Here is a 25,046-nt window from a genome sequence, read left to right as displayed (position 1 = left end):
ATCCACAAGCAACAACCAACCTGCCTTTTTGTGAACCAAGAATGGTCTTTACAGGTGAACATCTGCAATCAACTGATGACAGGAAAGACTGACTTGGAATCCCCAGAAAAGCATTCCATTCTTCTCATTAGACCTAAATTATTTAAACTGTACTCAATTGCTATATTTTAAATTCCACCAATAAAAAGTGTTCTGGACATTTTTCTCTTTGATTATATAAGCACTACATAGTAGCCTCGATTTTGGCTCTTGGCCAGAAGAGCCTAAAATATTTGCTATCTGGCCCTTTATAGAAAAAGTTTGCCAGCCTCTGGTCTAAGGCAATATCTGGCTTACAGGAGACAATCCATAAGCGTCAGAAGTTACGTAGCAACAAAAAAGAAATGTATCTAAAACACACAGATACACATTTTCATAAAATACAGAGGTATAGCCAACTAAAGTGTTAATGTTAACGGCGAGAGTCACATTACGGGGCAAGTCCACAGTCTACATTTCCCTAATGTTTGCTGCTGCTTGTTAATTTTCCCCACAATTAGCATGCATTAACTTTACCATCATCGTTTTGGATGCAACGTAAATGCATCTTGCAGGATGGCGCCCTGCCCTCTGGACGCGCAGTGTAGAAGGTCCAGCATCCGTAGGTCCTCGGCGCTCACTCCTTCCCCACTGCTTGAACGACTGCACAGAAGCCACGCGAGCCCCAAAGAGGCGCACTCAGTCTGAGGCCGGCGGGGGTGAGGGTGGGGTCCGCTCGCCCTAAGGTCTTCCTTATCAAAGCGTTGGATCGAGGGAAAGAAACCGAGTGGGAGGCTCTTTTGAAACTCAATAAGCTCAGTTCCATCCCCGCCAAGCCCATAGCCTCCCGGTTCTGCTTCTACCTCCGGGCGGGCCCGGGAGCATGTGACGGGCGTCGCGGCCCAGGAGCCGCCCAGACGCACCTCATCTCGTATTTTCCTTACCGCCGCCCCGCGAGGAGGAAACAGGCCCTGACCAGGGCAGGAACACCCCAGGCCCCCTAGTCGCGCGGAGAACGCGGCCGGCGAAGCCTTCGGGTTGCAACGCCGAGCTGAGAAAACGCCCCGGCCGCGGCTAACGGCCGTACGCTCAGTTCCAGCAGTTCCTGGGCGTCGCGCGACAAGAGCCCACTCCGCACATGCGCGGGAAAGCCCTTGCGCGTGCACTTCGCTAGCCCCTCCTGCGCGCCCGGCCTCGCGCGGCTTCTTCCCGCCCGCCGTGTGCCTTCACTTCCGGGGTTTCCCGGCGACGGCCGTAAGTGGCGGGCGGAAGCAGCCTGCGAGGCCAGCCGTAAAAGGCTCCCTCGCGCCACTTCCGGCCGGCTTCCGCAGACGGCCCTGGTGGGCGATCGTGAGGCGCAGGAGGACGTTCCCCGCGGCCGGAGCCATGGAGATGCCGCTGCCGCCCGATGGTGAGGCCCAGCCCGGGCTCGGGGGCCGTTTCTCTCTCCCCGGAATCCCCTGTTGACCCGCCCCGCCTTCCGGGGTCCCCGGGCCTAGGAGGGGGCGGGGCTCGGCCTCCCGGGTTCGCCTGCGGCCTCTCCCGCGGATCCCCGCATTCCTGGAGCGCTTCTGGCCCCTATCGGGACCCGTACAAGGGCGGCTTCTCCTGGGCCCACCCCTAGGGACCCCGGCCCCGCGGACGCGGGCTAGGAAGCCAGGGCCCCCGGATTTGGGCGGTCCTCGCTGACGCCCCGCGTGGCCTTTTCTCCGTCTTCCAGACCAGGAACTCCGAAATGTCATCGACAAGCTGGCCCAGTTCGTGGCCCGGAACGGGCCCGAGTTTGAAAAGATGACGATGGAGAAGCAGAAGGACAACCCGAAATTCTCGTTTCTGTTCGGAGGCGAGTTCTACAGTTACTACAAGTGCAAGTTGGCTCTAGAGCAGCAGCAGCGTGAGTCCTCTCCAGCTCTCAGGCCGCCCCCTCGAGCGAATCCTTTCTCTGGTTCCATTTCGGGCTCTGCCACAAAACGCCTTCTTTTGGGTCGCATGCTATTTCTCTGTGAAAATGGGCTAGTTCGGCCTTCACGATTCCTTCGGCTGTTCCCACAGCCCTGCGGCTGCAGGGTCCGAGTGTCATGGAGAGCGAGGTTATCGATTTTCCTTCTGGGCTCCGGATCAGGGATTTCTGTTGTTTTGCAAACATGATGACTGGGATCAGCGAGTAGAGTGACTGCTTCAGTGTTTTCCAGGGAGGAAGTGATAGAAGCCGGACTGGGTGGGACCCTCCTGGCAGGTACCGTCCAGCCCCCTTTGCGGGCTCTCTGTGGGTCCAGCAAGGTTCTTGTGCATTTCAGATGGTTGCAGTCCAGATCAAAACGAATTGTCCTGTGGGCTTTAGTTCTTTGCAGCTCTTTATGTTCACTGGTTTGGGCTTCAAGGTTCCGGCTTGAAATTAAGAGAATTTAAGATGAGGTCAGTTATCCTAGCTGGTCTTTGAATAACAGGTAAATAGTCATCAGATAAATAGTCTCTGAGTTCACATCTGTATTGTTCAGTAGCAAACCCCTAGCTTCTAGATAACGTTGTGTTTCAGATTGCCAAGTAGGTGGACATTGAAAGGTGAATGCTCCCTGGACTACAAGCTCCCTGAGGCCAACCAGACCTTGTTTGGGTCAGTGTTGTGCCTAATAGGTAGCAGGTAGTAGGTGATCGATAGTTTGTAAGATATAGCAAAGGCACAGTGGCTTGAACAAGCACAGTGTGTTTTGAGAGCCGGGGGAGGAATCATAAGAGGCCTAGCATGGCTGGAGTGTAGATGTGTGTAGACGGGGCAGGGGGTTGATCTGGAGTGGGAAAGTTTCCAGGGGAAAGTTTGGGTTTTCTTCCTTAATCCAGGGGTTCTTCTGGTGCCTGTTTAAGGTTTGAGATGAGGGTGGGGAAGATCTGTTGCCAGAAATCGTAGGCAAAATGTACCCATTTATGTGTTTCTGGAGCAACCGTTCCTTAGCCCCCAGCACGTCAACTTTAAAACCTCTGCTGTGGGCATCCCTGGTGGCGTAGTGGTTGAGAGTCCGCCTGCCGATGCAGGGGACGCGGGTTTGTGCCCCGGTCCGGGAGGATTCCGCATGCCGCGGAGCGGCTGGGCCCGTGGGCCGTGGCCGCCGGGCCTGCGCGTCCGGAGCCTGTGCTCCGCAACGGGAGAGGCCACAACAGTGAGAGGCCCGCGTACCGCAAAAAAAAAAACAAAAACAAAAAAAACCCTCTGCTGTAGGCAGTGGGAAGCCACAAGGGAGGTTGAAACAAGGGAGAGGTGGGTCGGGTTTGTGTGGCCTGTGTGGAGAACAGGCTGGAAGGAGCGTGAGTGGAGGCTGGGATGGCAGTTGGTGGTAAAGTCTGAATTTAGTCGGTGAGTTGAGTAAAGGGAGTGTGCTTGGGGTTAAGGGGTAGAATCTGTGAACTGAAGCGCCAGTTGGATATTGATGCGGGTGGCATAACTGGGCAGGGGAGGATGGTGTTTGGGTTCAAGTGACCACGAGGTGAGAGCTGCTTCCCCTGTGAGAGGAGCCCACTGCCACCCTGAAAGTCAGAAATCGGGGGCTGCTTGGGACTTGGTGCCATATGGGGGGAAGTTGGGGTGTTTCTAGCAGGGGGAGATCGGGACTCAGGAAATGCTTTCTGCAGGTAAGAATATCTCCGTTGCCATTAAAGTCTGTGTCAGAATTAGACACACGGAAACTGAGGAGCCAGGAGTGTTGGGATGGAGGCACGAGCCTTAGGAGGGGCTGGGAGGAGCGGGGCAAAAGCTCAGGGTGCCTGAAGCCCAGAGAAGGAGGGATTCTTGGAGTGGCCAGAAGCGAGGGTGCACAGCAGGGAGGGCTGGCTTACCAAGGACTTAGGAATTCTGGAAGCTTTGGGGAAGCTCTAGAAGGGTTTCAGGACTGTGTTCTGGAGCAGGGCTAGGCACTCTGTAGCCAGCCCTTCACCCTGGTGGTTTGAGAAGACTGAGTCCTGGGACCGCTTGAGGTTGGCGCCTCACAGACTCTGGTGAAGGACTGTTTTTTGGTTTTTTTTTCTGATCTGTTGCAAAAAGTACAGTTTGTCAAAGTACAATAAAAATGTGAACAATGATGGGAGTTCCCTGGCGGTCCAGTGGTTAGGACTTGGCGCTTTCACTGCTGGGGCCCAGGTTCGATCCCTGCTCGGGGAGCTAAGATCCCGAAAGTCACGTGGCACGACCAAGAAAAGGAAAAAATGGGGGGGAAAACGTGCATCATGAAACATCAAATTTCTGTAAAAGTGCCAAAACACTCGGTCGCCATTTCTGTGGTTGTCTAGTCTTGGCGTCACCCGGGGCTGGCCCTTGGACCACACTTTGAGCAGCGGCACTACAGCCACAGAGTAGAGAAGGGGAGGGGAGGCAGGACTGGATGCAGGGAAACCAGTTCCCAGGTTGACGCAGGTGACAGCAGAGTCATGACGGTGATGGCAGGACACAGATAGATTGGCATGTGATCTAGGAGGGTGACCTGACTGTGTGGGGCAGCTTGTTAGTGTGAAGTGCAAGGGAGAGAAAGGTGCATGAACATTCTCACTTCTGGCTCGGTTATGTGGGCGTAGCTGTGCCAGCCACGGATCAGAAGGGGGAGCTTTGGAGGGGGTGGAACGTAGGGTGAGAGGAAACCCATGCCTGTTTGAGGTGCCTGTGGAAAGCAGTGGCTATTTGGTCTGTAGTGAGACCCAAAGCTTGAGGAATCCAGGATGGCAGTGATAGATTTAGGGGTAGTAGAGTGCACTTTGTAACTGCAGCCACAGGAAGATGTCATGTTCCCGTGGGGGCTTGCTCAGAGGAGGGGGCTTAATTCTCAGACCGGGCATCTCGGTATGTGGGGGTCGGATAGAGGAAGAAGGGGCCAAGGGGATGGCCACACAGACCACGTGAGACAAGGAGCTGAGACGGGGCCATCAGGCTGAGTGGGGATGACCGCAGTGGCTTTGGAGGTGGGGTGGGTGGGCGGAGCCAGACCTCCGTGGGTTGAGATAAAGGGGAGATGAAGAATTGAAGATGAATCTTGGCTGTAAAATTGTTGAGAGCGGGGCATGGATGAAGAGGGAGCTTTTGAAGATCGAAGACTCGGGTGTGTTTAGATGTTGCTGGGGCAGAGTCAGTAAAGAGAGAAAATGAAGGAAGGAGAGCGAGAGGACACATTTCCTGAAGCAGCGTCCCTGGGAGGGTGGGATCCAGAGCGCAAGTCAGGGGGTGCGGGTGGTCCCATAAGGTGCCTTTGGTGAAGGCCTACCTCAGACCTAAGCAGTGGTGGGCCCTGGATGACACCCTGCACCCCACCGTCCTTTCTATGGCTTTGTCCAAAGGCTGGGCCCCCTTAGAGTGGGACTCAGAAGGGCTCCAGCAGAGCGTGGTCACGCTCAGACCAGCCGAGGCCCAAATGCAGAGGGGGAGGCCATCTTGTCCAGGGACCCTTCCCCCAAGTCCTCCCCTCCCATCTCATCTGGCGAGGTTTGGGGCCTGCACCTGCCCAATGCAGTCTCCTGCTAGCAGGATAGGGCATCCCACATCGCCTCCATATGGATTGACCCTTGAATGCAGAGGAATAGAGCCAGTGGAAGGAAGGCAAAGGGTGGGGTGTAGGGAGGCCACAGCATGTGTTGGTGCTGCTGCGCTCCTGCCGTAGGGCTGCAGACGCGTGGGTTTGCTGGTCGCCATCCAGAGGTCCGGTGGCTTTGCTGTCTTGAAAGGGAAGAGTAGACTGCGGGACAGCAGACGTTAGAAATAGCTGCTGAGGTTGCTGGGGGTTGAGAGACTCCCTCGGGGAGGGACTGTTTCTTCAGGCCCAGGCGAGGTGTGGAGAATGTGGAGGGGGTGAAGCTCAGGCTTCCTCTGGGCCGACGGACAGTGGGCAAGGCTGGACGGTGTTGGCTAGCGAGTGGTGAGATGACGGTTCCAAAGGTCTCTGAGGAGAGGATGAGCGGGAAGGCAGAAGGGGTCTGGGGCTAGGCCCCGTGGTACAGGGCACGCGTGGCTGCGGCACGTCGCAGGGGTCCTCTTCTGGGTGGTGAGTATAGGGAGGGGAGCCCCGGGGCTCAGAGCTGCCCAAGAGGCGGCCAAGGGGATACCTGGACCCCAGCCACCTCCTCACAGGGGCCACCTCTCCTCCTCTCCGGCCAGTCATCTGCAAGCAGCAGGCTCCGGAGCTAGAAGCGGCCACGGCCCTGCCACCGCTGCCACAGCCCCCGCTGGCCCCCGCTGCGCCCATCCCGCCGGCCCAGGGCACCCCATCCATGGACGAGCTCATCCAGCAGAGCCAGTGGAACCTGCAGCAGCAAGAGCAGCACCTGCTGGCCCTCAGACAGGTACGGGCCGGCTCCTCCCCCTCCCCTCCCCTCTTGAACTGAGGTGGGTACCCAGAGCTCACCCTCTGTGCCTCAGTTTTTGTATCTGTACATTGACGTTAATGTTCGGTGTCAGTGCTGAGGACGGGCATGTCCCGTTGCCCGGGGCTCAGTGCCTGACAGTCATTATCCCTCCAGTGCTGCCACCACCCATGTTCTGTTTAGCTTGACCCCTATGCTGGACACGGAGGTTGCTTCTCATCCCAGTGAGGTCACTGCACGAGCTTCGATACCCACACACCCGCTGTGCTGGAGTGGATGCGACAAGTGAGACCGTACACTGGAAACTGTGTGACAGAGAATCCAGGTGGCCTCTGGTGCCACCGGCACCAGCTCCTGCTAGTTAGGTCACCCCAAGCTGTTGAGGGGAAGGACCCTTTTGTCCCAATCCATCACAGTCTGGTACTTTGGCCACATACAATAGGATAAGTTGCCAGAAACCCAAGATGGACGAAAAGATATCTGAAACACCAGCCCCAGTTTTAGTATTGGAGTCAAGACGTAAGTTACGGTTGTATTATTGAAAACAAAACACTCCAGAATGCATACCCTCAGTTTCCATACGGAGCTTGTCACAGACTGGGCAGTCTGGCTACAGCCAGCCCTGGGCTGACTGCCTGTCGCCCCAGCAGCACCAGGTCTCAGCCATATCTCAGTTTGCCAACCTAACGGGCAGAAGTCTGGCGTCATGTTTTAATTTCGGACTCCCTTGTTGCTAGTGAGGTTGCCCTGCTTTTTTTTGACTGGTGACTGTTTATGTTTGTCCTCTCCATACCGTGTTCACACCTGCCACTCATTTTTCTTTCTTTTTTTGGTGAATTGATGTGCAGAGGTTCCTTGTTCCTCTGGGTCTTAATCTTTCTGTCTGTCATCTCCGGGTAGACATTGTCTCCCCCTGTACCTTGTCTGGCTTTATCCTCTGCCTGCTCTGCCTGTTACAGCTGTGACTTACAGATGCGTGTCTCAGGCTTCGGGCGTGAGTGTTGGGGGCAGGGCACTGATGGGCCAGCCTGGCTGGGCCTGGGCCAAGGTCCCTCCTCATGCAGTCTCGGTCCCACTTGGCCTTCTAGGAGCAGGTGACAGCAGCCGTGGCCCACGCGGTGGAACAGCAGATGCAGAAGCTCCTGGAGGAGACCCAGCTGGACATGAACGAGTTTGACAACCTGTTGCAGCCCATCATCGACACCTGCACCAAAGATGCCATCTCGGTGAGGGCGGGGTGGGGCTGGGGGCGTGCTCCCAGAACCTGGTGCTCCTGACTAGGTGGGAGCTCCTGCAGCCAGTCTGGTCCAGGGCTGCTCTAGGGGCACCCCGTCTCCGCATCCCTTTCCCGCATGAGCACTTCCGTGGGCTCCCCCACCAAGAAACGTGGAAGGCAGGCAGAGGCCGTCCGACATTCCCGGGCGTCTGTACACACTTTGGCCTGGGGAAGGCCAGCCCCACTCACCCACCACCCTGGCTGTTGCAGGCTGGGAAGAACTGGATGTTCAGCAATGCCAAGTCCCCACCGCACTGTGAGCTGATGGCGGGCCACCTCCGGAACCGCATCACGGCCGACGGGGCGCACTTTGAGCTGCGGCTGCACCTCATCTACTTGATCAATGATGTCCTGCACCACTGGTGAGGGCCCTGCCAGCTCCGCCTTCCCTCCTGCTCCTCCTCCCTCTCCCGGCCGATGCTCTGCGCTCCGGAGCCTGTCCTGTCCCGGGACTGGGAACCACTCTTCCGAAGACCCAGGGGAGGGTTGGTCTGAGCCACAAGGCCTCCATCGGGAGGACAGCCACCCGCACCCCCCACCACCTCAGCCCCTACCCCAGATCCCTCACCCCGCCTGGAGCCGCTGTCCCCTCACTCCTTGCTCTCAGGGCAGTTCCTGGGTGTTTTTCAGTGTCTCTGTCAGCTGCCAGCTCCCTTTCACTGACCTACGCACACCCCAGTCACCTGACTCTGCCCTGCTTCAGGAATCTTCCCATAGGGTCCCCTTGGCTAACCCTCTGCCCCCCCCACCCCCCCAGCCCTCCTAAGGCCAGGCTGGTGTTTACTTCCACACGGCCTCTTTGGTGCCTTTTGACAGAGGTTCAGTCGAGAAACCAGATGCCTAGGCCAGAGACGGGGGAAGCTCACGGTGCTAGTAAGACTAGCCTGTAGCTGTGAAGACTGGCTGCCACACTTGTCTTTGAACTTGGCTGGCTGGGGGACAGCTCCTGTGAGGGCAGCAGACTCAGACCCAGGTCTTGCCCCTTCTGCCCACGTGCAGCCGGGCCGTGCCCCTCCCCGCTTCTTGTGCCATGTGGGCGGTTCCGGTGTCACTCCACGCTCCCTACATCACCTTCCCCTGTTTGTCTGCCATTGGGAAATAAGTAGCTGTTCGGAACCTTGTCTGCCTCCTGCTCCACCAGCCGCTCCGCTGACTCAGGGCAGATCTGCAGAGACAGCCCTGTTTTTGGCACTTCTCCAGCCACCCGCTTCCTGAGCCTCACTGTCTGGAAGCCCAGTGCGACTCGCCCTGTTCTCCTGCCTGGGCTGCCCTCCCTCCCCCAACCTGGCTTCCCGGCCCCGGGCACTTGCTGCTCTCTCTGAGCTCCCACTGGTGAGCTCGCCTCTGAGAGGGGTTCTAGCTGCCCACCTTCTTCCCCGGGCTCTGCCACCTCTTTGCACAGCTGCGGGCCCTCCACGCTCATTTATGCGGCGTGCCCCCTGAAAGGCCGCCTCACCCTGTCAGGCCTCAGGTTCCTAGGCATCTGGCAGCCCGCACACTCCCTCTGCCTCGTGGAAGGTGGGGTCCCAGCCCAGGTTTCCTCGTGCCTAGTGGGTGACAGTGCTGAGCGAGGCTGCGTGGACAAGGCCCTGTACCCACAGCAACCCCAGCTCAGCCTTTGTGGGCAGCTGGGGCTCTCACAGGCCTATGTCTGTCCATCCTCATGCCACCCTGGGAGAGAAGGGTTATCTTACTGATAAGGGGACCAGGGTGAGAGGGCTTGCTCTGGAAATCCCCAGGCTGTGTTCTTTCCCTCCTCCCACTGCCGTCCATCCATCTTGTGGGGAGCCCAGCCCTTGTCCCAGCCGGGTTGGGGGCCCGTGTCCCAAGAAGGCAGAGGGTGCTGTGGCTGGAGCCGCGATGGTAACGGGCGCGTGGCCGGGTCCCACCCCAGGGCCCTGACGCGCGGAAGGTCTCTCCCTCACAGCCAGCGCAAGCAGGCCCGGGAGCTGCTGGCCGCCCTGCAGAAGGTCGTGGTGCCCATCTACTGTACCAGCTTCTTGGCCGTGGAGGAGGACAAGCAGCAGAAAATTGCCCGGGTATGAGGGGCAGCCAGCGGGGTGGGGGACGGGGGGAGATGAGCAGGGGCTGCGGGGGTAGCGCTCGTTTTCCCCCTGACATGGTCTTTCCCTCCTCCCCAACGTCCAGCTCCTGCAGCTCTGGGAGAAGAACGGCTACTTTGACGACTCCATCATCCAGCAGTTACAGAGCCCGGCCCTGGGGCTCGGCCAGTACCAGGTGTGTGCTGCTCCCTGAAGTTGGGGGCTGGGCACCACCAGTAGGGTGGTGACCTCAGAGTCCTAGTGGCATTTTCCCAACTGGACTCCCCGGCGTGCCCCTGGGATGGTGGTGAGTGGTGGGAGGCAGAGTCTGAGGAGCAGTTTCGGGGGCCCCCACCCCGTCCACAGCAGCCAGTGAGCCTTCCCAGGCGAGCCCGCCAGACTTTTCCTGGTGCGCTTGTGACCAGGTTACCTGCTTTAGGCTCTGCTCTGCCTTTGGCCCATTTGCTCTGGTCCTCCAGGTGTGATGGGAGCATGAGGAAACCCTGGCATAGTCTAGGCCGCCACAGTCATCGTGTTGTGCACGGTGTCCCGTGTGCACGTCTGCTTCTCTCTGAGGGGGAATCTGCTCAGAGGTCAGGGTCGCAGAGCAGGGAGAGGAGGGCCGAATCTCCTTGGTCACCTCTCCTGTGGTGCCGGCATTGCTACCCCATCTACAGCTGCTTGGGTGAAAGGCACAGTTCACACCCCCTTTTCCCAGGCCGGAAGATGTCGTCTTCCTGCACAGGTCTGGTTGAATGTGAGAAGCTATATGTTGACCGTTTCCTCTGTGATGCTCTTGACTGCCACCCTCCCTACAGGGGAGAAGCTTTCATGCTCAGAAAGACAAATGAGGAAAGTACATTTCAGACTTTTTCTCTAAGTTTTACTCCCTTTTTTTAATTGATAAATAAAAATGGGCTCATACCACCATACCACAGTGATATTCACTGCTTTTCTCCTATTGAGTTGGCGGTAGCAGCTCATGGTTACTGAGTCACCCTAGTTCCTTTCACTGCATTTTCCCCGAGTCCTCAGAGGTAGGTCCCGTTATTGTCCAATTTTACAGGTGAGGAAGTTGAGGCTCCGGGGAGGTTGTGACTTGCTCAAAGCCATACAGTGAGTAAGAAGTACCGCCTGTGAGCATGTCCTAGGACGTTTGTCAGTGGTGGGATTTTAATGTCTGTGTGGCACTCCAGGGCACGGCTGTCCTTGCTTATTCCCATTGTTAGGGAATTCTAAACTGCCCAGCACCAAACGTCACCAAGTCTGGCTAGATTGAGATGATCTGTGGTTGTCAAGCTCAAGTTGATTGTTTTACGTGACAATCGCCTGCTTGCCCTGGGTCCCTGGGCCTTGCTGCCTGCAGCATCACCCCAACCTTCTGGGTGCTCCCCAGGCATTTGTCCCCATGCTGCTCCAGGGGGTCTCGGACCTTGAGTCTCACGTCCTGAATGCCAGCTGCCCTGCTCTCCACCAGGCAACCCTCATCAATGAGTACTCCTCGGTGGTCCAGCCGGTGCAGCTGGCCTTCCAGCAGCAGATCCAGACCCTCAAGACACAGCACGAGGAGTTTGTCAACAGCCTGGCCCAGCAGCAGCAGCAGCAGCAGCCGCAGCCGCAGATCCAGATGCCACAAATGGAAGCTGAAGTCAAGGCCACGCCGCCGCCGCCTGCGCCGCCCCCCGCCCCCACGCCTGCCCCGGCCATCCCGCCAACCACCCAGCCTGGTACGTGGCTCCCTCAGCACCTGCCCCCAGGAGGCAGCCTTCAGAAAGCAGTCTCCTCCCCCGGGAAGGGGTCTGGTTCTGTAGTCTCAGGCCCAATCTGAGGAGCAGATTCTAATCTATTTACAAGCACCAGACAGGTAATTTCGCAGGTAAGTGTAACCACGCCCTTACAACTGAGACAGTTCTGTACAAACCATCCCAGAGAATGGAGAGGAAAGCTCTCCAAGTCATTTTTCGAGGCTAGGATAACTAATATCAGATGGACATGGACAGGGAAAGAAAGAAAAATGTAACGCAGTGTCACTTCTGAACAAAGATGAAGAAATAGTAAATATTGGGTTGGCCAAAAGGTTCGTTCGGTTTTTTCCATAAGATGGCTCTAATAGCACTTAGTTGTCTTTAACTTCATTCAAAACAATTTTGTTAGATTGTATGTGACAGCTGTCATATCAACGTGCATTTAAAAAAAGACATCAAAATTGGTGAATTTTTGTGTAGCCAGTTTAATACTGAAGATAGAAAAAAAAAAGCAACATTTTCAACATACTGCAGTTTATCATTTCAAGAAAGGTAAAAACACAACCGAAGTGCAAAAAAAGATTTGTGCAGTGTATAGAGAAGGTGCTGTGACTGATCAAAACCTGTCAAAGGTGGTTTGCGAAATTTCATGCTGGAGATAATCTCGCTGGACGGTGCTCCACCATTGGGTAGACCAGTTGAAGTTGATAAAGATCAGATTAAGACATTAATTGAGAACAATCAACGTTATATCACACGGGAGATAGCCAGCATACTCAGAATATCCAAATCAAGCGTTGAAAATCATTTGCATGAGCTTGGTTATGTTAATCACTTTGATGTTTGGGTTCCACATAAGTGAAAAAACCTTCTTGACCGTATTTCCGCATGCGATTCTCTACTTAAACATAATGAAAACGTTCTGTTTTTAAAACAAATTGTGATGGGCGATGAAAAGTAGATACTGTACAATAGTGTGGAAAGGAAGAGATCGTGGGGCAAGTGAAATGAACCACCACCAACCACACCAAAGGCTGGCCTTCATTCAAAGAAGGTGACGTTGTGTATATGGTGGGATTGGAAGGGAGTCCTCTGTTATGAGCTTCTTCGGAAAACCAAACGATTAATTCCAACAAGTACTGCTCCCAATTAGACCAAATGAAAGCAGCACTCGACGAAAGCATCCAGAGTTAGTCAACAGAAAATGCATGATCTTCCATCAGGATAACGCAAGACTGCATGCTTCTTTGATGACCAGGCAAAAACTGTTGCAGGTTGGCTGGGAAGTTCTGATTCATCTGCCGTATTCACCAGACGTTGCACCTTTGGATTTCCATTTATTTCGGTCTTTACAAAATTCTCTTAATGGAAGAATTTTCAATTCCCTGGAACACTGTAAAAGGCACCTGGAACAGTCCTTTGCTCAAAAAGATAAAAAGTTTTGGGAAGATGGAATTATGAAGTTGCCTGAAAAATGGCAGGAGGTAGGAGAACAAAAGGGTGAATACATTGTTCAGTAAAGTTCTTGGGGCTTCCCTGGTGGCACAGTGGTTGAGAGTCTGCCTGCCGATGCAGGGGACACGGGTTCGAGCCCTGGTCTGGGAGGATCCCACATGCCGCGGAGCAGCTGGGCCCGCGAGCCACAACTACTGAGCCTATGCGTCTGGAGCCTGTGCTCCGCGACAGTGAGAGGCCTGCACACCGCGATGAAGAGTGGCCCCTGCTCGCCGCAACTGGAGAAAGCCCTCGCACAGAAACGAAGACCCAACACCGCCGAAAATAAATTAATTAATTGATTAAAAAAAAATAAAGTTCTTGGTGAAAATGAAAAACGTGTCTTTTATTTTTACTTAAAAACTGAAGGCATTTTTTGGCCAACCCAATGAAGTCTTAGCAGGTGAAATCTAGCAAAGTATTTAAAAGATATGTCATGACCAAATAGGATATGTCTCAGGAATATATAAGGATGGTTTAATACCAGAAAATCTAACAGATCAGATGGGAAGAAATCTTTCAACTAGATGCAAAAAGGGTACTTAATAAAGTGATGATGGGGGCTTCCCTGGTGGCGCAGTGGTTAAGAATCCCCCTGCCAATGCAGGGCACACAGGTTCAAGCCCTGGTCTGGGAAGATCCCACATGCCGTGTAGCAACTAAGCCCGTGCACCACAACTGCTGAGCCTGTGCTCTAGAGCCTGCAAGCCACAACTACTGAACCCGTGTGCCACAACTGCTGAACCCGTGTGCCACAACTACTGAAGCCCGTGCACCTAGAGCCTGTGCTCCATGACAAGAGAAGCCACCGCAATGAGAAGCCCGCGCACCGCAACGAAGAGTAGCCCCCGCTCGCTGCAACTAGAGAAAGCCTGCGCGCGGCAACAAAGACCCAACGCAACCAAAAATTAAATAAAATTTTTAATTGATAAAAATTCTTGGGCAAAGTAAAATCAATATGGCTTATCGATCAATAAGTAGGATACTTATTATAAAGCGTTCAAAGGAGAGAGGGGCATATCCTGGCCAAGGTCAGGCCTCTCTTCATGTTGCCTTCCTGGAGGCAATGGCAGTTTTCAGTGGGATCAAGAAGCAAGGGTTTACTGGGCAGTAAGCCCAGCCTGGGTTGGCCCTGGGTGCTTGCTCAAGATCATTTCGGTTGGGGCCTCCTGCTGCCACCTTCTCTGAGTGCTTTTTTGCCTGGTTCTAGATGACAACAAGCCTCCCATCCAGATACCCGGCTCTTCCGAGTACGACGCCTCAGGAGGGGTCCAGGACCCTGCTGCCACCGGCCCCCGGGGCCCTGGGCCCCATGACCAGATCCCACCTAACAAGCCCCCGTGGTTTGACCAGCCTCACCCCGTTGCTCCTTGGGGCCAACAGCAGGTATCTCTTAGAACTTGTTGCAGGGGCATGTGGGGCACACTTGGGTTCAGCTGGACGACAGGCAGGTGGGTGATGACCGCTATGTGGGTTGATGGGCTTTTAGCGGCTCCCTGGGCAACGAGGTTCTGCAGCAGGGCCTGGGGTTTGGGGGGGTGTCAAGAAGGTGATAGTCTTCCCGAAGTATGGGGACTGAGCTGGGAAGCAAGTTGGGCCTTTACATCCTTCCCGGGAGCTTTGGTTACCTGGGCTTCTCTGTAACACAGGTCCCCATTTTCCTGTGAATGCTGAAAAGTTTCACACCATGAAGTACAGCAAGGCAATCTGTTTCCTTCCCTTTTTAACTTGTTTGACCAGCAGTGTTGACATCTCATCACCCTAGAAAGAACATGGTGCTTTCATAAGGAAAGGAAAGGTCAGAAATACCAGGCTAGCAGCATTCTGTGGGGCTGGGATGCTGGTCCATTCTTCCCTCCCTCCAGGTTCGTTGGAGTCAGAAACTTCTAGGCCAGGGCAGGGGTCATTCTCATCCAGCATAACATGACTGGGAAACACCCTGCAGCTTGCTCTCTGGCCACTGGATCTGGTTAGAGCAATCCGGTCTAGCTCTGGGTGTCCACTTGCCTCTGGACCAGGCATGGTGGACGTGGCCCTCCCTGGTTGACCCTGTGTGGAGGGGGCATAAGGGAGACAGTTCCGGGCTGACAAGTGCAGGGTCATGGCTGTGAGTACCCCCAGCCCACCCTCAGCTTCCGGACAAGAGATTGAACATCACAAAAGACGGGGCATCCCCACAAAGACGGCTCCCGCCTCTGGGTGCCTGCTGTGAGCCCTGCAGTGTTGGGTGCCCTCTGATGCGGGGGCACTTCCCCCCTTTTGTTGGTGTGGAAACAGATGCCCCTAGTGTCTCCCGGCTCAGTCTTTTTGGGGACCGGCAGGTTAGGCTCACAACAGTGGGGCTCCCTCACTGAAGGCCAGCAGTGCACCCACAGTCCACAATAGGAAACCACAGCCTGGCCTGCCCACGTGGTGTTTACATATTGAAATAGTTGCCATATTGAAAATCTGGCTTCTTGGCTTCTCCTAAAAACCTGAGGGTGTGGCGGCCGGGGCCGGCCTCCCTGTGCTTGTGGTCAGCAGAGCCACCCAGCCCTGACCCTAGAGGTGGCCCTCTGGGCAGCCTCATCCAGGCACAGGCCACCCTGGCCCTGAGTTTGGGTTGCAGTCCTGGCTCTTTAAGTCTTCAAAGCAGCAGCTGGGCAAGCTCCAGGGTTTATGGTCTTCAACTTACAGAAAGCCATTTCCTGGTAACACAGCAGACTCTGAGATAAGGATGTAAGAGGGCAGGTGACCCCAGGAGGCAGCGTAGGGGAGAGAAGTGACAGGGAAGGGAGAACAGGCAGGGACAGGGTGTCGTCAGGGCGGGCTCTGCCATGGGCCCTGCGGCTCAGCCTCTGTACCCTGGGAGTGGTGGGGCCACACCCCTGCACTGTCCCACTGAGGGGCTCGTGGGCTGGTGTTCATCCCCCAGCTTCTGTCAGGCATGGCGTCAGGGGGTGCTCCCCAGCCCAGATGCAGGTGCAGCACTTGAGAGTCTGGGCCTGGGGGACGGGTGGGCACCACAGCATCCTCTGCACGCATCAGACTGAAGGTGGCAGCGCCCAGCCAGGCTGTAGGCTGCAGCTCCAGGGGGTGCTGGGCTCGGGGCCGGGCCGCCTCCACCGCCGGAGACTGAGGTCGGCAGGTGCCTGCTGGGTGCCCCGCGTGCCCAGTGCAGGCCGGGTCTCACTTCCGCTCTTTGCCTTGCAGCCTCCCGAGCAGCCCCCCTACCCACACCACCAGGGCGGGCCGCCCCACTGCCCGCCCTGGAACAACAGCCACGAGGGAATGTGGGGTGAGCAGCGTGGGGACCCCGGCTGGAATGGCCAACGCGACGCCCCCTGGAACAGTCAGCCCGACCCCAACTGGAACAACCAGTTCGAGGGCCCCTGGAACAGTCAGCACGAGCAGCCACCCTGGGGCGGGGGCCAGCGCGAGCCGCCCTTCCGCATGCAGCGGCCACCACACTTCCGCGGGCCCTTCCCGCCCCACCAGCAGCACCCGCAGTTCAGCCAGCCGCCACACCCACACAACTTCAACCGCTTCCCGCCCCGCTTCATGCAGGACGACTTCCCCCCTCGGCACCCCTTCGAGCGGCCGCCCTACCCTCACCGCTTTGACTACCCTCAGGGGGACTTCCAAGCCGGTGAGTGCAAGGTCGCCCTCGGGGGCACCGTCCTCGGGCCAGGGATCACGTCCCTCTCCTGCCCTGTGATCCCTGAGAAGGTCAGCTTACTTGCCGGCAGGGCCTGGAAGAGGTGCCTGACGGACCGGCCTTCTGAGCGGGCTGGTGGCACTGGTGGCGGTCCTGCTGTGTGGCCTGGTGTGTCCTAAGCCAGGGCGACAGGAGGAGGGTCACAGGGTGACGGAGGAGCCCATGCCGGTCCCTCAGGAAGGTGGGGAGAGGAGGGCAGACCGGTGACCCCAGTGTGGGCACTGCCAGACGCCAGGCCAGCTGTTGAGGTGTGAGGCCCTGTATCTCACAAAAGAGGAAGGACGATGGGGTTCTGGAAGGAAAAGGAACTCCCTAGTCCCCACGGCGGGCAGACAGGCAGTGAGCGAGCCACTGAGTCCAGGCCCAGCAGTCCTTGTGCCATTCCCTGCTCCTTGTCTTGCTGTTTTCGTCAGGTGTTCTGTTTTCTTTTTGAAGAATCTTTAGTTTTCTCGATCTTGTGTTTTCTAAAAAATTTCATTTCAACTCTCCTACTCTTCAATCTTTATCCTCAAATCCATTCTTGACTGTAAATTGAGCTTGGAGACCAGTAGCAGGTTTCTTGCTTGTGTGAGTGTCTTGGGGCTGCTGTAACAAAGTACCATGGACTGGGTGCCTCCAACAACAGGCAATTCTTCTCTGGCAGTTAGTTCCGGAGGCTGGAGGTCCTAGATCAAGGTGTCAGCGGGGTTGGTTTCTACTGAGGGCTCTCCCCGTGGCTTGTAGATGGCTGTCCTCTCCCTGTGTCTTCCCATGGTCTTCTCTGTGTCTGTCTCTTAATCTCCTTTTCTTAGAAAGACATCAGTCAGTATTGGATCAGGGCCCACTCATAGGACCTCATCTAAAGTAGTCATCTCATTACAGGCTCCATTCCCAAATGCAGTCACATTCTGAGGTACTGGGGGTGAATTTGCAGGGGACACGGTTTGGCTCATAACATGGCTGCTTGAAGGTTATGTGATTTCCCTTGTGGTTCCTTCTTTCACCCATGAGGTCTGTCAGGTGCTGCTGTGGGTGCAGGACAGGCCACTCTGAGCCCCGGCTCCTCCCCCGTTGCTGTGTGGCCCGAAGCAGTGAATGAAGCAGCCGGAGGGTTGGTGCTGGGCAGGGCTGCCCAGGAAGTGGGTGTGGGCGTCCTTGCCCCACTCTGAGCCCCTTTCCACTGGCGCTTATTACCCTGGAGATCTCGACCGGGCTGTTGGTGTTGCCCAGCTCTCGACTTTGCGGCAGGCCTGAGTCAAGTTTCTCTTTTGCAGAGATGGGACCCCCTCACCACCATCCCGGCCACCGCATGCCTCACCCTGGGATCAACGAGCACCCGCCTTGGGGTGGGCCCCAGCACCCTGACTTCGGCCCTCCTCCCCACGGCTTCAACGGGCAGCCCCCTCATATGCGGCGACAGGGCCCTCCCCACATCAACCACGACGACCCCAGCCTGGTCCCCAACGTGCCCTACTTCGATCTCCCAGCCGGGCTGATGGCCCCCCTCGTGAAGGTAATGTTGCCGAGTTGAGTGCCAAGCTTAGCCTTGAATGCTCAGTCTCCACGTGGAAAGTTCACAGGTGGAACCCACTTCCTGATTGGCTACAAAACACTGCTTCCCAGGGCCCCTGCCCCTCTCATTTCCCGCACCCCAGCGAGCCTGACCAGTAGTCAGAGAGGATGTGCCTGAGCCAGCAGTACTGCCTCGCGTGCTCACGTGTGGCTGCGAGCAAGGCCCGTGTCCCCCACTGCTCCGTCCGAGCCTCCCTCCTGGGGCTGCAAGTTTGGTAGCTGCTCAGAGTGGGCGGGCTGGGCTGGGCTGGGCTGGGCGTGAGGTGCAGGTCCTCTTGGTCCTGGCCTTTAGAAGCCACCTTGCCCAGGGGCTGATGACAGGGATTTCTCAGAAAAGGGGTGGTCTCCAGTCGAGCAAGGTGAGCGAGGCAGGAGAGGGGGTCAGAAGGGAGCCAGGGCTGGGGCTCAGGGCACTCTGAGGGTCATGCTGGCTGTACTGGTCACTGCCGCTCCCCGGCCCCTTCCTCCCATGCTGGAAGTTGGGACACAGGTCACACGGGGGCAGCAAGGGGAGAGCAGAGAGAGGGGCACATAGCGGGGCCCCTGGGGTAGGTGCCTGGGCACAGGGCGGTGGTTGACAGGGGAGGGCATCTGGGATCCACGCGTGTCGGTGAATTAACAGGGGTCTTTCCTTCACCTGAGCTTGGAGGCCACGTCTTCTCTGCATTTTTGTAGAGAGAGAATTCTGTAGCTTCTGTCGACTTCCATGGAGCCCTCAACCACCCCATTTAGGAATTGAAGTACTGGTGTGGCCAAACCCTCCAGGAGGGTGGGGTTTCCCAGGAAGGGTCAGATGAGGCACTCTGATGCGCAGGGCAACTGTGTCCTGCCCCCCGCTCTCCAGCTCCCCCAGCCCCCGCAGTTCCCTGGATGGGCTCCAGCAGGGAGCAGTGACGGCTGTGTTCTCTGCTGCAGCTGGAAGACCACGAATACAAGCCTTTGGATCCTAAAGACATCCGCCTCCCACCCCCCATGCCACCCAGTGAGAGGCTGCTGGCGGCCGTGGAGGCTTTTTACAGCCCTCCCTCACACGACAGACCCAGGAACAGGTACGGGACTGCGGGAGACCAGGAGCTAGGGCTGGTGATGGGAGGGGAGGCCCCTGTCCCCTCTCCTGGCCTGTCTTCCCCAGTTTGCTTCACAAGAAAGACCCCGAACAGTCACACCTTCCGCCCAGGGCGGTGTGAAGCCCAGGTGAGAAAATATGGTTAGGAGATGCCATTTCTCCCCCAGCTTGTGTGATGTGTGCCACGCATAGAGTGGCCCTCAATAAAAGGCTTTTACCACGTTAGAGACATCAGAACAAGAGCTTACCTTGGGATCCCCTCCTCCAGCGGCCTCCTCGCTTCAGTTAAAATAGTCTCCTGCCCTGTTTGGGGCCACGGGCCTATCCGCCTACAAATCAAGAGTTCCTCGTCCCCAGTTACAATAACCCTGAGACCCTCTTCAACTATTTGGAGAAAGCCCAGCGTGGAAAGGCGTGGGAGCCATGAAGCGCTGGGAGCGCAGTCCAGCCTCTCCACCTCCCAGCGGGCGGCCTGGCCTCTGGGCCTGGTCTCTCCTCTGAGAAAGGGCAGCCCTGTGGCAATGACCACCCGAGTGCTTTCTGTGCTGGGCCTTGCTCAGCATCCTGAGTGAAAGAGGGAAGGCCTGTCGGGTAGGGCTTATTCCTGGTGACTTTCGCACAAGTTCCCTGTGGGAGGGAGGCTTGCGTTCATACAGGGGATGCCCATGTCTTACAGTGAAGGCTGGGAGCAGAACGGCCTCTATGAGTTCTTCCGAGCGAAAATGCGGGCCCGGCGGAGGAAAGGCCAGGAGAAGAGGAACAGGTAAGAGCACCCACGCGCAGCCCGCCGCCTGTGTGGAGGTCAGGCCTCCGCAGTGCATCTCATCCTAGGTCAGCTGGGAGCAAGCCCTGCGTTTGCCGACAGGCGCGCTGTGGTGTCATGCCCGGCGCAGGCAGAGGGGGGTCAGTTCTGGCCTCTGCCTGGGTCATGGGTCTGGCACCCTATGATAAAGGTGCTGTGAGCCACCAGGAGCTGTTTCCCGCAAGGCCGAAGTTAAAACACCAGTACGAGAGAGAAGCTTGCCATAGTCTGTATTCAGCCCTGATGTGAAAGGGCATGTCTGCACCTGGAGTGGGCACATCGGGGGTCTTTTAGAGTTGGGGGTTGGCGGGGGCTGGGCGCAGCCCATGGAGGGGCTCCGGCTCACCAGAGCTGTCCCCGCAGCGGACCCTCGAGGTCTCGGAGCAGATCCAAAAGCCGAGGGCGCTCTTCCTCCCGCTCCAACTCGAGGTCCTCCAAGTCTTCCGGCTCCTACTCAAGGTCAAGGTCTCGTTCCTGCTCCCGCTCCTACTCCCGCTCCAGATCCAGGTAGGCAGGGCCCCGCCTCTCGGGATGCAAGGCCTGAGGCTCCTCAGCAGCTGCACTGACCCGCCCCCTTTCCCTTGGCCCCCGCAGGAGCCGCAGCCGATCCCGCTCCTCACAAAGCCGCTCCCGGACCCGCTCTCGCTCTCGGTCCAAGTCCTATTCCCCGGGAAGGAGACGTCGGTCGCGGTCCAGGAGCCCCACCCCGCCGTAAGATTTCTGTGTTAACTGTCAGAATGACCTCTGGTAGCGCTGGAACCCTCTGATGCTTTGCTGTGAATGTTGAAACGTGTTGTTAGAAGACGCGCTGGCGGTGGCCCGCGCCAAGGCGGCACCTTGGGGCCCCCGAGCACTAGCACAGTGACGGTGGCACCTCGTCTCACACCTCGCTGTTACCTCTGCAGTCACGTTGTAAAGCCTGAGGCAGTGGCTGCGCTCTGTATTTTCTAACCGTTTTTCGGGTCCAGTGTGGCCTGGCTGTGCCACTGAGTGTGAGGCAGGGGCCGCCGTCCTAGGGAACCCCCTTATCTGCCGGCGAAGAGGATAAAGAAGGCGGCTAGAGACACGAAATGTGTGTGTGTGTGTCCATCTCACGCTGGTGACCCTTCATATAAGCTACACGCTGTAATATTCTAAGTTTTCATTCCAATAAATGTATCCGCTCTTTTTTAAAAGACGTAACCTGTCTTAATTTTAGTTCCTCGGCTGGTCTGGGTTCTAATTCAGCACCTCCTATACCTGACTCCAGGCTCGGGGAAGAGAACAAAGGACATCAGATGCTGGTGAAAATGGGTAAGGTTCCTGGGAAGGCGGAACAATCCGCTCTGGGCATTCGGGGTTGGGGGATGATGAAGTCAGAGGAAGCTCCAACTCATGACCAGAACTTCTGAGCCTGCAGGGTTTTTACTGAGCGTCCTTTCTTACTACCTTAGTTTCCCGTTTATAAACTGCACGTCTGCATATCGTTTGACTCTCCAAACATTTCCATTTAACTTCATGTCAGGGTAAATGCACCACAATTTAAGCTTCCTCTGTGGGTCGTAACCATTCATCCCTCCCTTCTTCAGGCTGGAGTGGATCTGGCGGCCTCGGCGTGAAAGAGCAAGGAATCCAGGACCCCATCAAGGGGGGGGACGTCCGGGATAAGTGGGACCAGTACAAGGGTGTGGGCGTGGCCCTGGACGACCCCTACGAGAACTACCGCAGGAACAAGAGCTATTCCTTCATCGCCCGCATGAAGGCCAGGGACGAGTGCAAGTAGGCGCGGCGCGGGCAGGGAGCCATGCCAGTGGCCGGCCACCGGCAGCGAGGACTGTTGGACCCTTCTTGGCTTACTGGCAGTGGAAGATGGTAGGGACAGCTCGGTTCTCTCACTGTCTCCATCTGTGGGGAGCGACAGAAGAGAAGGAAGACTTCGGCAGGCCTTGTGACGAGTGCCACGCTTGATGGCACGGAAGGCCCAGGCCCCACCTGCAAACCAGCTCTAACGTAGCAGCAAGAGTCACGAGGAGATGCCCAGCCAACTCGACAATGAGCTTATTTCCCTGGACAGTGAAGCGAGAAACACAAGACCCCTGGATAAGAATTCTTGTCATCTGAAGGAACGGCTGTCTCACATCTCCCCTCAGCCTGAGCCTCTAAAACCTGTGGGAGTGCACGGAGGAGGGGCCCTGAGGGCACACGCCAGCCCAGCCCAAGGGGCCGGCCCTCCCACTCTCCCATCAGTTGTGTTGTGAGAAGGCTCAGGCCAGGCGCTGGTACTGCTCACTCTAAAAATGGAAAAACAAAACCTTTTTGATTTGCAAAGTTAAACAGGGTTTTCATTTTTACTCCAAATGGTTTAGTTTTAGAAAAAAATACTGATCTAGGTTGATACCCAGTGAGATAATTTGAAACCTGATTCCTCTGAGACATACTAGCCCTTAGTTATTTAAGCTGTTTAAGTTGAGGTGGGTTTTTTGTTTGTTTTTTGTTTTTGTTTTTGTTTGAACGTTAGCCATTTGCTGTTCCCTGCAGAAACAAAAGGTTCTGAGGAAACTTATCTGAGGCATCTCCAGGTCACGGAATGATGACGCCCTTGGAGAATCTGTACCCTTAGTGTCTCTACTTGTGTTTTTCACGGAGAGGAACCCGCACACCAGCACTCACGTGCAACGGCCCATTCACATCCAGAGTGTGGAGAGCGACCACCGGCCCTGCTTCCTGCTCTGTCACTTCCTTTGCCTGCCCCAAGCCGCCCCCAAAGGGAGGTGAGGCTGGAGGGAGCCGCCTCTGCCGGGAGCTGCTGAGCGACCGCCTGGGATTGGCTGCACTCAGCATCCGCGGGCAGCTTGGTGCGGTGCCATTTATTTGTACAGAAACATTTTTGAAAAATTCTTTTCAATAAGATGCAAAATTTTCTCCAACTTTTCCACCTGATGTGTTAAAATATTTGATTTTGTTCTAGATTTCCTGTAGCTGTGAATTGTTCAAACGTGTCTGATTCAGGATAAAATATAAACGTGTTGTTAACAATTTCTTGTGGATTTTACTGTTTTGCTTCAAATAAAGACTTTTTTTTAAAAGACGTTTTTCTCTGCGTTTAAGTCAGAAGCGTGCCCAGGCTGAGGAGGGAGGAGGTGCGTCCTGAGTGCAGACTTTGTCTGAATTGTGGAGTCGGGTCAGAAGCTCTGCCCTGGTGTCTCCTGGGAGTCCCCGGCGTGGACGCCTGGTCCTGTTTCCTCGTGGCTCCATGTGGCTCCAGACAGGCTGGCATCCTCTGTCCTGCCACGAGTGGTGACAGCTCCACCTGGGGTTCCATTTCCACTGGCCTGTGTGGTACGTCCTCTCAGGTGCCATGCACACTGAGGAAATGGGGGCTGGGAGGGCTCAACTACTCCGCTAGAAAAGGCTGCAGCCGGGATTCTCAGGTGAGTCCTGGGTGCCACCTGCCCCCACCACTGAACGTCCCCTGGGAACTAAGGTGTGAGCGTCACAGCTGGTTTACGGGACCAGCTCCTTAGACCCATGAGTCTGTCTCACCTCCCGGCGTTCACAGCTCCTTCGTCACCTCCTCCAGGGCCTCCTCCATGGTCAGCGGGGTGGGCCTGTGTTGCCTGATGAACTGTGGGGCGAGGACACACAGGGAAGCATCACCACTGCTGCCTCAGTCGACTGAGGCTCCGGGTCCTGGAGGTGGTGCCCACCCCCAGGGGCTAACAGAGAAAATGAAGGGGTGCCAGGTGGCAATGGAAACAGAAGAGGAGAGGTGAACCCAGGCAGCGTCCGGGCAGGTACCCTGCAAGGGGTGAGCCCTGACTGAGCCTGGAAGGGAGGAGGGACCGTGGTGAGGGGCAGGGCTACTCGGGGTGCCCTCAGAGGACACAGGTTGGGGAGGACTTAGGTGCCACTCTCAGGGTGTGGGCCTGGAGCAGAGAGCAGGCAGCCACACGTGGGCTGCAGGCAGGTGACGTAGTCAGGTCACTTCAGCCTGCATCCAACCAACTGATGCACATCCAACAGAGGAACAAGTTAAAAGGACTCCACTGGGGAGCAATCGGCCCAGTCCAGAATGTGGGGAACCGTCAGATAACCGATTTTCTTTCTTTTTTTTGGCCACACCGTGCGGCATATGGGATCTTTGTTTCCCAGTCAGGGATCGAACCCACACCCCCTGCATTGGAAGCGCAGAGTCAACCACTGGACCGCCAGGGAAGTCCCAGGACAACCTGTTTTCTTCCAACCAATAAACTGCAAGGAAACAAAAGAGATGGGGGAGGGGGAAAGACCTCTAGAGCAGTGGTTCTCAAAGTGGGTCCCCAATGGGCCCATGGGAGAAATGCCCACTGCTAGGCCCACCCTGCTGCCAACACAACCCCACTGGTCAGGCCCTCAGGGGTCTGACGCTGCTTAGGGCTGAGAACCACTGCTCTAGATTAAGACATCAAACAATCTTGATGTACCACTTTGGACACTGATGAAAAAAATAGGAAAAAAAGGTACAACTTTTATGAGATGAGCGGAAATCTGAACACTGGATATCTAATGATATCAAGAAAACTTAGGGCTTCCCTGGTGGCGCAGTGGTTGAGAATCCGCCTGCCAATGCAGGGGGCACGGGTTCGAGCCCTAGTCTGGGAAGATGCCACGGAGCAACTAAGCCTGTGTGCCACAACTACTGAGACTGTACTCTAGAGCCCACAAGCCACAACTACTGAAGCCTGTGCACCTAGAGCCCGTGCTCTGCAACACGAAAAGCCACCCAATGAGAAGCCTGCGCACCGCAATGAAGAGTAGCCCCCGCTCACCGCAACTAGAGAAAAGCCAACACGCAGCAACAAAGACCCAATGCAGCCAAAAAAAAAAAATGTTGCAGGAACTCCCTGGCTGTCCAGTGGTTAGGACTCTGCACTTTTACTGCCAAGGGCACGGGTTTGATCCCTAGTCAGGGAACTAAGATCCCACAAGCAAAACAAACAAAAAAAAAGTTAATTTGGTTTTGGTATACTGGCATTGTGACTATTTTTTTTAAGTCCTTATTTT

General features: G+C 56.1%; 2 protein-coding genes across 7 annotated transcripts in view; one reads left to right on the top strand and one right to left on the bottom strand.

Moving 5' to 3' along the window:
* Positions 1-1,344: 1,344 nt before the first annotated feature.
* On the top strand, positions 1,345-23,081 carry CHERP (calcium homeostasis endoplasmic reticulum protein). Of its 2 annotated transcripts, none has more exons than XM_060093829.1 (17): positions 1,345-1,429; positions 1,739-1,912; positions 6,146-6,330; positions 7,440-7,577; positions 7,838-7,989; positions 9,555-9,666; positions 9,776-9,865; positions 11,147-11,396; positions 14,119-14,294; positions 16,101-16,536; positions 17,859-18,097; positions 19,072-19,205; positions 19,899-19,985; positions 20,388-20,531; positions 20,619-20,735; positions 21,223-21,317; positions 21,593-23,081. In XM_060093829.1, the coding sequence occupies exons 1-17, from the start codon at positions 1,405-1,407 to the stop codon at positions 21,784-21,786; spliced, it is 2,748 nt and encodes a 915-aa protein (XP_059949812.1). In that variant the 5' UTR covers positions 1,345-1,404; the 3' UTR covers positions 21,787-23,081. The 2 variants fall into 2 exon arrangements, with proteins under 2 accessions (XP_059949812.1, XP_059949811.1); XM_060093828.1 differs by having other exon boundaries at positions 9,522-9,666.
* C3H19orf44 (chromosome 3 C19orf44 homolog) overlaps positions 12,808-25,046 on the bottom strand; it is a 32,998-nt gene continuing 20,759 nt past the window's right edge. The window contains exons 8-10 of one of the 5 annotated variants that reach the window (XR_009531489.1): positions 23,547-23,628; positions 14,537-14,669; positions 12,808-12,831 (exon numbers count right to left, since the gene is read on the bottom strand). Coding sequence is in view for 4 of the 5 variants with exons in the window: in XM_060093832.1 (XP_059949815.1) it covers positions 23,557-23,628 (72 nt within the window). In the remaining variant the exon portion in view is untranslated. Of the gene's footprint in view, positions 12,832-14,299; positions 14,670-20,236; positions 23,629-25,046 lie in introns of those variants that run through there. The other 4 variants (XM_060093832.1, XM_060093831.1, XM_060093833.1 and 1 more) reach the window with 4 other exon arrangements.

Source organism: Mesoplodon densirostris, chromosome 3 (assembly GCF_025265405.1).
Source record: "Mesoplodon densirostris isolate mMesDen1 chromosome 3, mMesDen1 primary haplotype, whole genome shotgun sequence".
In the NCBI taxonomy this organism is placed as follows: domain Eukaryota; kingdom Metazoa; phylum Chordata; class Mammalia; order Artiodactyla; family Ziphiidae; genus Mesoplodon; species Mesoplodon densirostris.
This window is presented reverse-complemented; position numbering and strand designations above follow the sequence as displayed.

Excerpts from the sequence above, each read along its gene's own strand:
- CHERP (XM_060093828.1), top strand. The coding sequence starts at position 1,405 with ATGGAGATGCCGCTGCCGCCCGATG. Across the intron at positions 7,990-9,521 it reads AATGATGTCCTGCACCACTG|GGCCCTGACGCGCGGAAGGT; the intron begins GTGAGGGCCCTG and ends GTCCCACCCCAG. Across the intron at positions 16,537-17,858 it reads TCAGGGGGACTTCCAAGCCG|AGATGGGACCCCCTCACCAC; the intron begins GTGAGTGCAAGG and ends TCTCTTTTGCAG.